The sequence below is a fragment of the Oncorhynchus mykiss genome, chromosome 5 (assembly GCF_013265735.2).
Source record: "Oncorhynchus mykiss isolate Arlee chromosome 5, USDA_OmykA_1.1, whole genome shotgun sequence".
Classification (NCBI taxonomy): domain Eukaryota; kingdom Metazoa; phylum Chordata; class Actinopteri; order Salmoniformes; family Salmonidae; genus Oncorhynchus; species Oncorhynchus mykiss.
The window spans coordinates 14,831,032-14,844,128 of NC_048569.1; the positions used below are offsets into that span (position 1 = coordinate 14,831,032).

The following is a 13,097-nucleotide window of genomic DNA, read 5'->3' on the forward strand; positions in this document are numbered from 1 at the left end:
CCCACCAGTGGAGGCTGCTGAGGGAAGGATGGCTGCTTTTTCTCCGGGGATATGAATAGAGTCATGAATAATTGCTGGAACGGAGCAAATGGAATGGCATCAAACACAAGGAAACCATGTTTTGACATATTTGATACCATTCCACTTACTCCGCTCATTCCACTTACCAAAAGGCTGCCCTCTCCAATTAAAGTGCCACCAACCTCCTGTGCTGCCCACTATATTCCATCTATAGAATTAGAATAGTCATTATATATCATGACTCCAACAGTTCACAAATGAACTAGGCCTAGATTATTTTGCCTCATCATACTGCGTGGCACAGTGTCGAAATGATAATAAAAGTACAGGTAAATGCTGGCCATTACTTTTGTTTGGAGTTGGATTGAACAGTATAAATGGAGAAAGCCTATAATGTGTGTGTTGCCACCCTGGGGTCATGAACTACTTGGAAAGCATATTTTAGAACTTTTTTTATTATTCCAAAACATAAAATGTCATCAAATACTGTCAAAAATGTGAAAAATATTGATATGATATTTTGTCCATATCTTCCAGCCCTAGTTCCACCCAAAAACACAGCTAACCCCCACCAGAGTTTAGCCCACTGATCTCAGACCAGTCTCACTACTTTACTAAATACTCATCTACCATGTCTTAGGGTTCTCTCCAAAGAATGTAAGAGTGGCGCTGCTCCACCTTGTGGGTCTCCCACTGCCGTACGCACCAGCAGCACCACCTTGTTTAAAAATCCTTTGGAGAACCTGGTGTCTTACATTTAGCCCACTGATCTCAGACCAGTTTCACTACTTTACTAAATGCACAACTGACATATCTCACTGATCTACTGATCTCAGTCTACTGATCTCAGAGACAAGTCTGTTGTCTTCGTCATAGAAAAATATTGTCTTATTTTATTTCTGTATTATATTTTACGATGATCCGCCTGCAATTGAGTACACACCTACTCATTGTTACGATATGAACACATAGCTTCCAGTGCCAAAGCGAATTACATTGTTGAAGTATGCAGTTGAGGACCATACTCAACTTATTCTCAGACCATACTTGGAGTGCTTTAGGAACCACTCCAAACAAAATACAATGCAGGAATGAACTATTGGAGCTAAGCTACGGTGTGCCAGGTTTCTCCATGTAAAATATCTGTGTTAAAGTGAATGGAATTTGACTGAATGATTGTCCTCCTCAGAACATTGAGCTGAAGGTGGAGGTGGAGTCTATGAAGAGAGATCTGGCAGAGAAGCATGAGCTACTGGTGTCTGCATCGTAAGTACAGCCTACTGATACTGTTTGAGTACTGACAACTGATGCTATCTCTGTGAGTACAGACTGCGGCTGACGCCATCGGTCTGTGAGTACAGACTGCGGCTGACGCCATCGGTCTGTGAGTACAGACTGCGGCTGACGCCATCGGTCTGTGAGTACAGACTGCGGCTGACGCCATCGGTCTGTGAGTACAGACTGCGGCTGACGCCATCGGTCTGTGAGTACAGACTGCGGCTGACTGTCATTTCAGTCATCAATAGTCCTGACTCACTTTTCACTCTTTGATTAATCACTAGTTCATTAGTTGGTAAACTAAACTGACTGTCATTGATCCAAGTGTGTGTTAGGGGGCCAGTTGTGTATTTTTGCCCTTTACTTGTCAAATAACTTTAGTTTATTCTGTCAACTATTGAAAATCCAAATAATAAATAAATAAACTTTGATCACTCCTGTCTTGTTATCAGGAAAGCGTTGGAGAGCCTGGCAGGTAGAGAGTCTGGTGACTCCCTGCGTGTGAGAGAGCGAGCCCACAGAGAGATGGATGCACTCCGAGACACTCTCAACAAGCGCATCGCTGAGCTGGAGCAGGTGAGCACTGGGCTACGGCATTACTGCACTAATATGAACACTGTATACAGAGCACCTTCATTGGGGAGGACGGGCTTGTGGTAATGGCGGAATCAGCGGAATGGTATCAAATATATCAAACACATGGTTTCCATTTGCTCCGTTCCAGCCATTATTATGAGCCGTCCTCCCCTCAGCAGCCTCCACTGGTCTTACCATGTGTCTAAGATACTTTAGTCAAAGTTAGGTGATAATGAAAAGGCACATTATTGGAAAAGGTCAGTGACTAGTCTTGGAACATTCCCATCAATTTTCTCTTCCATGTCAGGGTCTGAGAGCGGCCGAGAAGGAAGTCGACAAGATGGCCGCCATTGCTGAGCAGGAGAAGGTGAGAAGCATTGGTATGGAGAAGCAGCTCTTGGCCCTGGGCCCGTCGGGAACCTTCACCCCCATCCATGTTCCCAGCCACGACCTGCAGCAGGCTCTACAGGAGAAAAACAGGTAAGGACCGATACAAAGGGGGTTTTCAACAAAGTGTAAAACCTCGGCTGTGTCCAAAATGGCTCCCTATTCCCTATACGGTGCCGTTCAAAAGTAGTTTACTATATAGGGAATAGGGTTCCATTTCAATTGCAGCCCATGTACTTTTAATGTAATATCTGCTGTGATATTCTACACTGACACCAACATGTTGATCATGGAGAAATTAGATGATTATGTAGCTCTGATTTCCTCTGTCTCTTCCATTTCACCTGCCTTGAGTATGAAACCTAATACTTTTGTGTTATCCAATGGCACCTAAATGTAAGGACAATATGTCTTTTGTTTATAATGGGGATAAATGTTTTTGATAATGTAACACAACGTAGCCTACTTTTTGTCCCTCCAGTGTCATAGATCAACTGAGGATATCTGTGATGAACCAGGAAGCTGTGATCCAACAGCTACAAAGTACTGGCAGAGACCACGGGACGGACACACCAACCACAGAGCACACCCTACAACTCTCTGCTCTTATTGGCCAGAAAGACCAGGAACTGCAGACTCTGAGGGCTGAGCTGGGCCGCGAGAAGGGCAGGACGGAGAAGGACCATCAGGTGTTTTTTTTTCTTGATTTCTGTCACCATATTGCCTAACGCATATCAGCTTAATATCTCAGTCTACCAACTTTACCCTCTTACATCATGTGATGACAGACCACCCCGGAATCTATGATTCCTTCCCATCCAGTATTGCCTAGGCTCCTTCTTGACCGTATTGGAGGAAAAAGCCCAAGGTCCATTCCCTCCTGCTCCAGTGCATTTTGAGAACAAAGTGAGGAGAGAGAGAGTGCCAGGAATCAAGAAAATATGTATTGAGAAGGAGCCAGACTCTCAGAACGAGTGCCAAAGGGGGTAGGAGCCGGTTGAGGTAGTTTCTGAATGGGACCATGGGGAAGATCTAAATAATGCATACCCCTCGCATCTTCTTCCTCATCTCCTTCTCAAAACCCATTGGATGAGAAAGCCAGTGGTCCCTCCCCTCTGACCTTTTCCTCCAATGGGTTTTGAGAAGGGGGAGAGAGGAGACAGGACGTGGGGACATCTTCCCATAGTGTCTGACAGTGCATACACTAATGCGTATTAGACTTCTCTGACCTCTGAGTGTCCAACTAGAGTGTACTTGCTTGTGATTGTCTGTTTTGTTGGGCAATTCTGTGGCGGCTCTTTTATTTAGTGACAGGTCACGGTGTGCCCACCAGGCATTAGCTACCCTCTCTTAGCTGTCTCCTGCATTCATGTAATTCAAGTGTACGCACACTCACACATATGTCCTCTGGCCATATATCTCTCTGTGTGTGACATGGAACAGACACAATCTGTCAGGCGGTTTGACTCTGAATCTGCTCCATGAGAGGAAATGCATTCTGAAATTGTCTATTGTGTTGCCCTTTTTACATCCGTATACCTCCTCTTATGTTCTTTACAGTGCTGTTGGTTTCTGTTGGTTTCTCTGTGTCTGTTCTGCTTTGTTGCGGCAGGCAAGAGCTTTGTAGTTTATAGAAGTTGCCATCAACAGAGGAAGCTGACGTCATTGGTTCCCCAGGGAGAGAAGTAGAGTTGTCAGATGTCTGTTCTATTCTTCTCAACCATCTGCAAGCTAACACTATAATCTACTGCTAGAATCTGTCTACTTTATTAACCTAAATGATGTAAAATTATTGGGATGTATGGTTGTCTTAACTAGCTACAATAAGTTAAATGCACTGACTGTCAGTCGCGCTGGATAAGAGCGTCTGCTAAATTACCTAAATCAAATGTTATTTGTTGCATACGCATGTTTAGCAGATGTTATTGCGAGTGTAATTAGATGCTTGTGTTCCTAGCTCCAACAGTGCAGTAATATCTATCAATACATAATACGCACAAATCCAAAGTAAAATAATGGAATTAAGAAATATATTAGGATGCGCAATGTTGGAATCCGGAGATTAAGTGTGATGTATTGTCAGTATGGGGATAGAATATATACTATATCTGAAGAATACGTGGATAGTGTATGTACAGCAATAGTTGAATAGTATGGACTTGACTACTGCTGGGTAAAACAGTATGCGAACGTTGTTAAAGTGACCAGTGTTCCACATCTATGTACATGGGGCCTCTAAGGTGCAGGGATGAGTAACCGCGTGGCATCTGAATTAATTTTCCCCCCATCATTAGCCTAGGTGTGTGGAAAGACTGATATTGTACATTTATGAGGAGGAAATTAGTCCTGATAAAGCTTTCCTGTTTCACTGACTCACCCAATGATGCACAGCTCACTCAACGGTGATGGCTGATGCGCTCGTGCCAGGAGCCTCTCTCTCTCTTATTTTTTACTTTGTAAACAATACTGTTTGATCAATAGGCCTATTTGCAAGTTGATAACATATTTGGTAGCCTACAGTCAGATTAGTCTTCTTCTTTCCATTTGCTTTCCAACCGGTGTTTTCCTACGATTGCATATGAAATATTGCGAAAGGCCTGTTTTGGCTGCATGCCGTTCGCTGACAGATTTGCCTTGCGTTCCCAGCTGTAGGCATGCCTTGTGATTGGACTACACACCATCCACAGCTAGGCTAAGAAGAAGAAAAAGCTATTGATCCTCTGTGGCTAAATTATAGGCCTACTCCTGATGTAGTATTCCAAATTATTACATTTCTTTTCCCGAACGGAAAGCAGTCATTCTATAACTTTTGACAATTGTATTTCAATTTATCAGAGGAGTTGCAGCACCCTTCCCGCGGCTATGATTCTATAAGGAAATAGATGAAGTGCAACGCTGGAGAGATCAGTTGCGGGCTCATGTCTATTAGAGCAGAAAGAGATCCTAGGAAGTTAATATCATTCTAGACTACAATGTTGTGCAAACCATAAACACGGGTCAGCCCAACACTAATCAAGTGTTAGAATATCAATTATTTTCACATTACATTTTTTTAGGGAGCAGGATAATTATAGAGGAGGCTAAATTGAATGAACTGTGATTAGAATTTTTACATTGCATATGGTGAATACTTTTTCGTGCCACGAGAGGTACCGCCTCCTGGCAAATGGGTTGCGGAACGAAACAGTCCAAAATTCCGTCAGGATCCGGCTCAAATTAAGCACTGTTGATAGCAGATCAAAAGATGGATTTCATCTGCAAGATGGACAAATATAGTATTATTATTTTGTCCTGTCAGACAGTAGGGGAAGCTGTCAGTGCCCATTTTTCCTCCGCTCTCTTGGCCCAGGTTTCTGTGTTAATACAGGATTAGCATCCCGGCAGGAGAGAGTTGCCCTTAGGGTTATTTATGGACTAACTTTATATTAAAAACCACAACCCCTATTGCTTTCTATTGGATTCTGTCTGGGCTGTCTGTCAGATTACATGGTGTAAAAGGGGTAAAGCTGGGTAAAAAGAGTCCAGTCTCTGGGTTGTTAGGTCAGTAGTGTGTATCAGAGAGCCACATACGTAGAGGTCTAAGGGGCCAGGCAGTTCATCACTGTAGCTCTATCATGTTTTCTGAGGTGAGGCAGGTGGTGGCATTGAGGACCAGGTGAGGCCATCTCTTAATCTTAAATCAGATTTACCTTAGCCTTGCCAAGGAGACCAACACACTTTAACCAGCCCCTGGTCAATGTCACCTCACCTGTGTAGACTTAGGGCCCGCCCAGGCCCTGCTGTCCTTGTTGGGGCAGCCAGGATGAGTAGATAGTCCTGGGTTCAGATGGGGCTGGATTACGAGGCCAGCAGTCAGCCGTAACACAGGAGATCACCGCGGGTCCAGTCCAGGGGATTTGGTCTGATTGAATGTGTGGGACAGCGGAGGAGGGATTAGAAGATGGGGCTTAACGCTTACGCTGCTCTCACCAGGAAGAGCTTTGTCAGTCTCTCCTCTTCAATCAGAGCGGGAGAGTCTGCTGTATGCCATGGCTGGCAGACTGACGACCATGGGAAAGCGGAGAGTTTTTTGTGTTTAGGGTCTGTAAGGAGCATTTTTGAGTGTTGGACTGAACTGTGAGCTTACTGCACTGTTCCTGTCACAGAAATGGAGAGAGCATTTTCTCTGTGCCATGGCTGGCAAGGTGACGACTGCGGAAGATTGGAGCGTTTATACACAGAGCCTATCTGAGTGTGTTTCTCTGTTGGACCGAACCATCATCTCTAGTCATCACCATGAAGGACCCATGCCGCGTATGCAAATTACGCCTCATTGGCAGCCAGTGCCGCTGGATCTTCAACCCGTCAGGCAAACGGCAGCTTCAGGTCATCCTGTCCCACGTGCTGGGGCGCCAGGTCGACCGCGACCCCGACGGCCAAGCATCCGAGTTCCTGTGCGGCAAGTGCGTGTTCACGCTGGAGCGCATAGTGCAGTGCGACGTACAGATTGGCAGGCTGCAGGAGGAGCATGCTGCCCAAGTGCAGCGGTTGCAGCAGGAAAGAGAGAATCTGAAGCAGTGTGTAGCCCACGTCTATGGACGCCACAACCCCCTGCCGGAGAGGCCTGACGTGGGGGAGGTGAGCACCATTATGACCCCCCTCTGGAGGTCCTCTGAAGGTGGAAGTCCCGATGAGTGCGGGGGAGATCAGTTTACGTCAGAAGGGCAGAGGAAGGAAGATGGAGGGGATGTGCGGGTGAGGCGCTCTGTGAGTATGGACCTCCTGGGTGGTCCAGTGGGAGCCTCAGGTCGGTCAAGCTCAGCCCACAAGAGGGTGCAGTCTGGTGGGGATCCCTGCCCGGAGAAGAACTCTGGGCTCCGCTCCCGGAGCATGATGTACCAGGACCTGGTCTACCGCAAATGCACCCTCTCCTCCCCCAGTTCCAGGTTCCGCTCAGCCTCGCTTCAGTCCCTGAACCCTGACCACCCTCATCAGACAGAACCCCTGGGCCCCCTGTCACAGAGACCGTGCAGAGAGTCAAAGATATCAGTGAGGGAATGCTCTCCTTCAGTGGGCCATACTACCACCAGAAACCAGAGAGGGCATTCCCCAGCCCAGGCTCCAATCTCCGACCTGCTGCAGCTGCTGCGCTCCATCCCCAGACGACCAATCCCAGGGACCCCCGGGAGCCGCATCCCCGTCCTGCGGAGGAAGCCCAGGGTGGGACAGCCACTCCCCCCAGGATGCAGCATCACCCCTGGTGCCCGACGCAGACGGAGAGAGGCTGAGTGGAAGTCGCTCCAGGACCTCACAGAGGAGTTTAATGATGGTTACATTCCTCTCAGAGCTGAGGTAGTCCAGTCCTCTCACCTCAGACCGATCCTCTGTAGAGAACTTGGAAGGCCATGGAAATATAGCTTTAGACTGAATTTGGATAGTTATTTGACTATAAAGGATCTACCAGTTGTGAGGTTGGATATCGTCGCAGTAAAAGGATCAATTTTTGTTGATAATGGGAAATAAAGTATACGTGAATAAATGTATCAATAAAAGGGATTCACAGGTGTTCTTTGCCCCTGTGGCAGTTTTTACTTCCCCTTTGATGTCCTATTTTCCTTTCTTAGCCAACTCATTCTCTTTGACTAATTTCCCAGAATTCTGTTTCCCTTCCCCAGGGTTTCACTGAGCAGCTGAATGAGGTGAGCAGGCTGGAGACAGCCCAGAGGCAGCTGAATGAGGAGATGAACCAGTTCAGAGCAATGAACCAGAACCTCTCCAAGACCCTGGAGGACATCCAGAATAACAACAAGGTGATTTGGGGGGGAGGGAAGAAAATGGGTAGCAAATAGTTTTTGTTATTTGATATATATATATTATATTTATTAGAGGTCGATCAATTAATCGGAATAGCCAATTTTAATTAGGGCCATGATTTTGCCGTTTTTTATTTTATTTTTTATTTTTTTTTACTACACCTTTATTTAACTAGGTAAGTCAGTTAAGAACATTCTTATTTTCAATGACGGCCTAGGAACAGTTGGTTTAACTGCCTTGTTCAGGGGCAGAACAACAGATTTTTACCTTGTCAGTTCGGGGATTCGATCTTGCAAACTTACGGTTAACTAGTCCAACACTCTAACCACCTGCCTTACATTGCACTCCACAACTGCAGTAAGAAGCCAAGGTAAGTTGCTAGCTAGCATTGAACTTATCTTATAAAAAACAATCAATCATAATCACTAGTTAACTACACATGGTTAATGATATTACTAGTTTATCTAGCATGTCCTGCGTTGCATATAATCGATGCGGTGCGTATTCACGAAAAAGGACAGTCTTGCTCCAATGTGTACCTAACCATAAACATCAATGCCTTTCTTAAAATCAATACACAGAAGTATATATTTTTAAACCTGCATATTTAGTTAATATTGCATGCTAACGTGAATTTATTTTAACTAGGTAAATTGTGTCACTTCTCTTGCAATAGAGTCATGGTATATGCAGCAGTTTGGGCCGCCTGGCTCGTATTAATGACCAAAGGCTCGTATTTCTGTGTGTTATTATAATTATAACTAAGTCTATGATTTGATATCTGTCTGAGCGGTGGTAGGCAGCAGCAGGCTTGTAAGCATTCATTCAAACAGCACTTTTGTGTGTTTTCCAGCAGCTCTTCCCAGTGCTTCAAGCATTGCGCTGTTTATGACTTCAAGCTGATCAACTCCCGAGATTAGGCTTGTGTAACCGATGTGAAATGGCTAGCTAGTTAGCGGTGTGCGCGCTAATAGCGTTTCAAACGTCATTCGCTCTGAGACTTGGAGTAATTGTTCCCCTTGCTCTGCATGGGTAACGCTGCTTTGAGGGTGGCTGTTGTCGATGTGTTCCTGGTTCGAGCACAGGTAGGAGCGAGGAGAGGAACGGAAGCTATACTGTTACACTGGCAATACTCAAGTGCCTATAAAAACATCCAATAGTCAAAGGTTAATGAAATACAAATGGTGTAGAGAGAAATAGTCCTATAATTCCTATAATAACTACAACCTTAAACTTCTTACCTGGGAATATTGAAGACTCATGTTAAAAGGAACCACCAGCTTTCATATGTTCTCATGTTCTGAGCAAGGAACTGAAACGTTAGCTTTCTTACATGGCACATATTGCACTTTTACTTTCTTCTCCAACACTTTGTTTTTGCATTATTTAAACCAAATTGAACATGTTTAATTGAACATGTTTCATTATTTATTTGAGGCTAAATTGATTTTATTGATATATTATATTAAGTTAAAATAAGTGTTAATTCAGTATTGTTGTAATTGTCATTATTACAAATAAATAAATCAAATTGTCCGATTTAATCGGTATCGGCTTTTTTTGGTCCTCCAATAATCAGTATCTATATCGGCGTTGAAATCATAATCGGTCGACCTCTAATATATATATATATATATAAAATAAGGGAACACTAAAATAACACATCCTAGATCTGAATGAATGAAATAATCTTATTAAATACTTGTTTCTTTACATATTTGAATGTGCCGACAACAAAATCACACAAAAATTATCAATGGAAATCAAATTCATCAAGGAGGTCTGGATTTGGAGTGACACTCAAAATTAAAGTGGAAAACCACACTACAGGCTGATCCAACTTTGATGTAATGTCCTTAAAACAAGTCAAAATGAGGCTCAGTAGTGTGTGTGGCCTCCACGTGCCTGTATGACCTCCCTACAACGCCTGGGCATGCTCATGATGAGGTGGCGGATGGTCTCCTGAGGGATCTCCTCCCAGACCTGGACTAAAGCATCCGCCAACTCCTGGACAGTCTGTGGTGCAACGTGGCTGGAGCGAGGTGGCTGGAGCGAGACATGATGTCCCAGATGTGCTCAATTGGATTCAGGTCTGGGGAACGGACGGGCCAGTCCATAGCATCAATGCCTTCCTCTTGCAGGAACTGCTGACACACTCCAGCCACATGAGGTCTAGCATTGTCTTGCATTAGAAGGAACCCAGGGCCAACCGCACCAGCATATGGTCTCACAAAGGGGTCTGAGGATCTCATCTCGGTACCTAATGGCAGTCAGGCTACCTCTGGCGAGCACATGGAGGCCCCCCATAGAAATGCCACCCCACACCATGACTGACCCACTGCCAAACCGGTCATGCTGGAGGAGGTTGCAGGTAGCAGAACGTTCTCCACGGCGTCTCCAGACTCCAGACTGTCACGTCTGTCACATGTGCTCAGTGTGAACCTGCTTTCATCTGTGAAGAGCACAGGGCGCCAGTGGCGAATTTGCCAATCTTGGTGTTCTCTGGCAAATGCCAAACGTCCTGCACGGTGTTGGTCTGTAAGCACAACCCCCACCTGTGGACGTCGGATCCTCATACCACCCTCATGGAGTCTGTTTCTGACCGTTTGAGCAGACACATGCACATTTGTGGCCTGCTGGAGGTCATTTTGCAGGGCTCTGGCAGTGCTCCTCCTTGCACAAAGGCGGAGGTAGCGTCTGCTGGGTTGTTGCCCTCCTACGGCCTCCTCCACGTCTCCTGATGTACTGGCCTGTCTCCTGGTAGCGCCTCCATGCTCTGGACACTACGCTGACAAACACAGCAAACCTTCTTGCCACAGCTTGCATTGATGTGCCATCCTGGATGAGCTGCACTACCTGAGCCACTTGTGTGGGTTGTAGACTCCGTCTCACGCTACCACTAGAGTGAAAGCACCGCCAGCATTCAAAAGTGACCAAAACATCAGCCAGGAAGCATAGGAACTGAGAAGTGGTCTGTGGTCCCCACCTGCAGAACCACTCCTTTATTGGGGGTGTCTTGCTAATTGCCTATAATTTCCACCTGTTGTCTATTCCATTTGCACAACAGCATGTGAAATGTATAGTCAATCAGTGTTGCTTCCTAAGTGGACAGTTTGATTTCACAGAAGTGTGATTGACTTGGAGTTACATTGTGTTGTTTAAGTGTTCCCTTTATTTTTTTGAGCTGTGTGTGTGTGTGTGTGTGTGTGTGTGTGTGTGTATGTATGTGTATATATATATATCTGTGTGTGTGTGTAGAGATATAGATATCTCTCTCTCTCTCTACACACACACACACACAGTACTAGTCAAATGTTTGGACCCCCCTACGCATTCCATGGTTTTTCTTAATTTTTAAAATATTTTCTACAGTGTAGAATAATAGTGAAAATATACATACATACCGGTAAATGTTTTCATCATGGAATTTTCACTATTTTGAAATGAATACAGCTAGGCTATCCTTTCATGTTCTACAGAAATGGCTATGGGGTAGGAGCACATTTTTAGGGTGGATTCAAAATGTACCATTGTGATTAATCGAACATGTTGGAGGAAGATGAATTTACTGTCTCTTGTTTTGGCTACTTAATTATATGCAGTTTAGCAGATGCTTTTATCTAAAGGGACTGTCAGTCATGTGTGCATACATTTTACATATGAGTGGCCCTGGGAATCAAACCCAGAATCTTGGCGAAGCAAGTGCCATTCTCTCACGCCCTTAGCTATAGAGGACCACAAGTGCCATTCTCTCACGCCCTTAGCTATAGAGGACCACAAGTGCCATTCTCTCACGCCCTTAGCTATAGAGGACCACAAGTGCCATTCTCTCACGCCCTTAGCTATAGAGGACCACAAGTGCCATTCTCTCACGCCCTTAGCTATAGAGGACCACAAGTGCCATTCTCTCACGCCCTTAGCTATAGAGGACCACAAGTGCCATTCTCTCACGACCTTAGCTATAGAGGACCACAAGTGACCACTTGTTATTTTTTTTTTTTAACAGGTACTGTCTGGTAAGTTGGAGGAGACTGAGAACGAGTTGGGCTCGGAGAAGAAGAACGCTCTGAAACGAGACAAAACCATCCAGGGACTCAGTCTTGTGCTCAAAGAAAAGGAAAAAGAGGTGCGGTTGATTACATAATATTCACACTGTAATACATTTTGATGATAACCTCATTTGATAAAATACTGATGTAATCAACTATTGTTGCCAACTAAAAAATATATCGCCTCATATGCTCATATGCTGCGCAGACTGAGGGCTTATGTAACATTGTCACACCAACACGTCTGTCTCTGTCTGTGTGTTCCAGATTGAAGAGCTGTGCCATGAGATTGAGGACAGGGACGAGGCATTAGCCAAAGCCAGGGAGGCAGCGCACAAAGCCCAGCTCCAGAAATACCAGGCAAGTCAGATCAGACACAGCATTGGCTGCGTTCCAGGCCCAATACATCAGTCACGCTGCATGCATCAACCAATGGCTGTGTGCTACGTCATTCACTGCGCAGTCGGCGCATGGAAGTGCTATGTCATGTGATATTATTCGCTAAACACCGTTTAAGGTATTGTGAGATCTGGCAGGCAGCTGCAGTGTGTGTATCTACTCTGCTTTAGGGCTGTAATGTCTATCTGTGCGTGTTTGCCAGAGGTCACATCAATACAGACTTCTGGGTTGCACACACATGCACTCAAAATACAAAAATAAGTCTCCTGCTTCTCTAACTCTATCCATATTCATGCTTTCCCTCCAGGGTGCGGAAGAGCACCAATCTCTGCTGATGGAGAAGCAGGCGGAGCTGTCCCAGCTCCAGGGCGAGCACCACACCAAGCGGCTGGAGGCGCAGAAGCTGCAGCGCTCCCTGGGCAGGAGGGAGCAGGAGCTGGCTGATCTGCAGCAGGCCAAGGAGCAGCTGGAGCAGGAGCTAGAGGAGCTGCAGCAGCAGAGGAAGAAGGGGGACAAAGCTCTCAATGTAAGGCCACAGGAGGAATATCTATTGTTTTCCTGGGAATTGCCAGGGACCTAACGATATGGTATTAT

General features: G+C 45.4%; 1 protein-coding gene across 10 annotated transcripts in view; it reads left to right on the forward strand.

The window, feature by feature from the left end:
- Positions 1-13,097, forward strand: part of cdk5rap2 (CDK5 regulatory subunit associated protein 2) — a 72,886-nt gene that overhangs the window by 11,723 nt on the left and 48,066 nt on the right. For all 10 annotated transcript variants that reach the window (XM_036976871.1, XM_036976880.1, XM_036976873.1 and 7 more), the window contains 8 exons: positions 1,211-1,287; positions 1,752-1,875; positions 2,183-2,355; positions 2,744-2,951; positions 7,917-8,051; positions 12,062-12,181; positions 12,372-12,464; positions 12,811-13,029. In XM_036976871.1, coding sequence (XP_036832766.1) covers positions 1,211-1,287; positions 1,752-1,875; positions 2,183-2,355; positions 2,744-2,951; positions 7,917-8,051; positions 12,062-12,181; positions 12,372-12,464; positions 12,811-13,029 — 1,149 coding nt within the window. The remainder of the gene's footprint in view (positions 1-1,210; positions 1,288-1,751; positions 1,876-2,182; positions 2,356-2,743; positions 2,952-7,916; positions 8,052-12,061; positions 12,182-12,371; positions 12,465-12,810; positions 13,030-13,097) is intronic.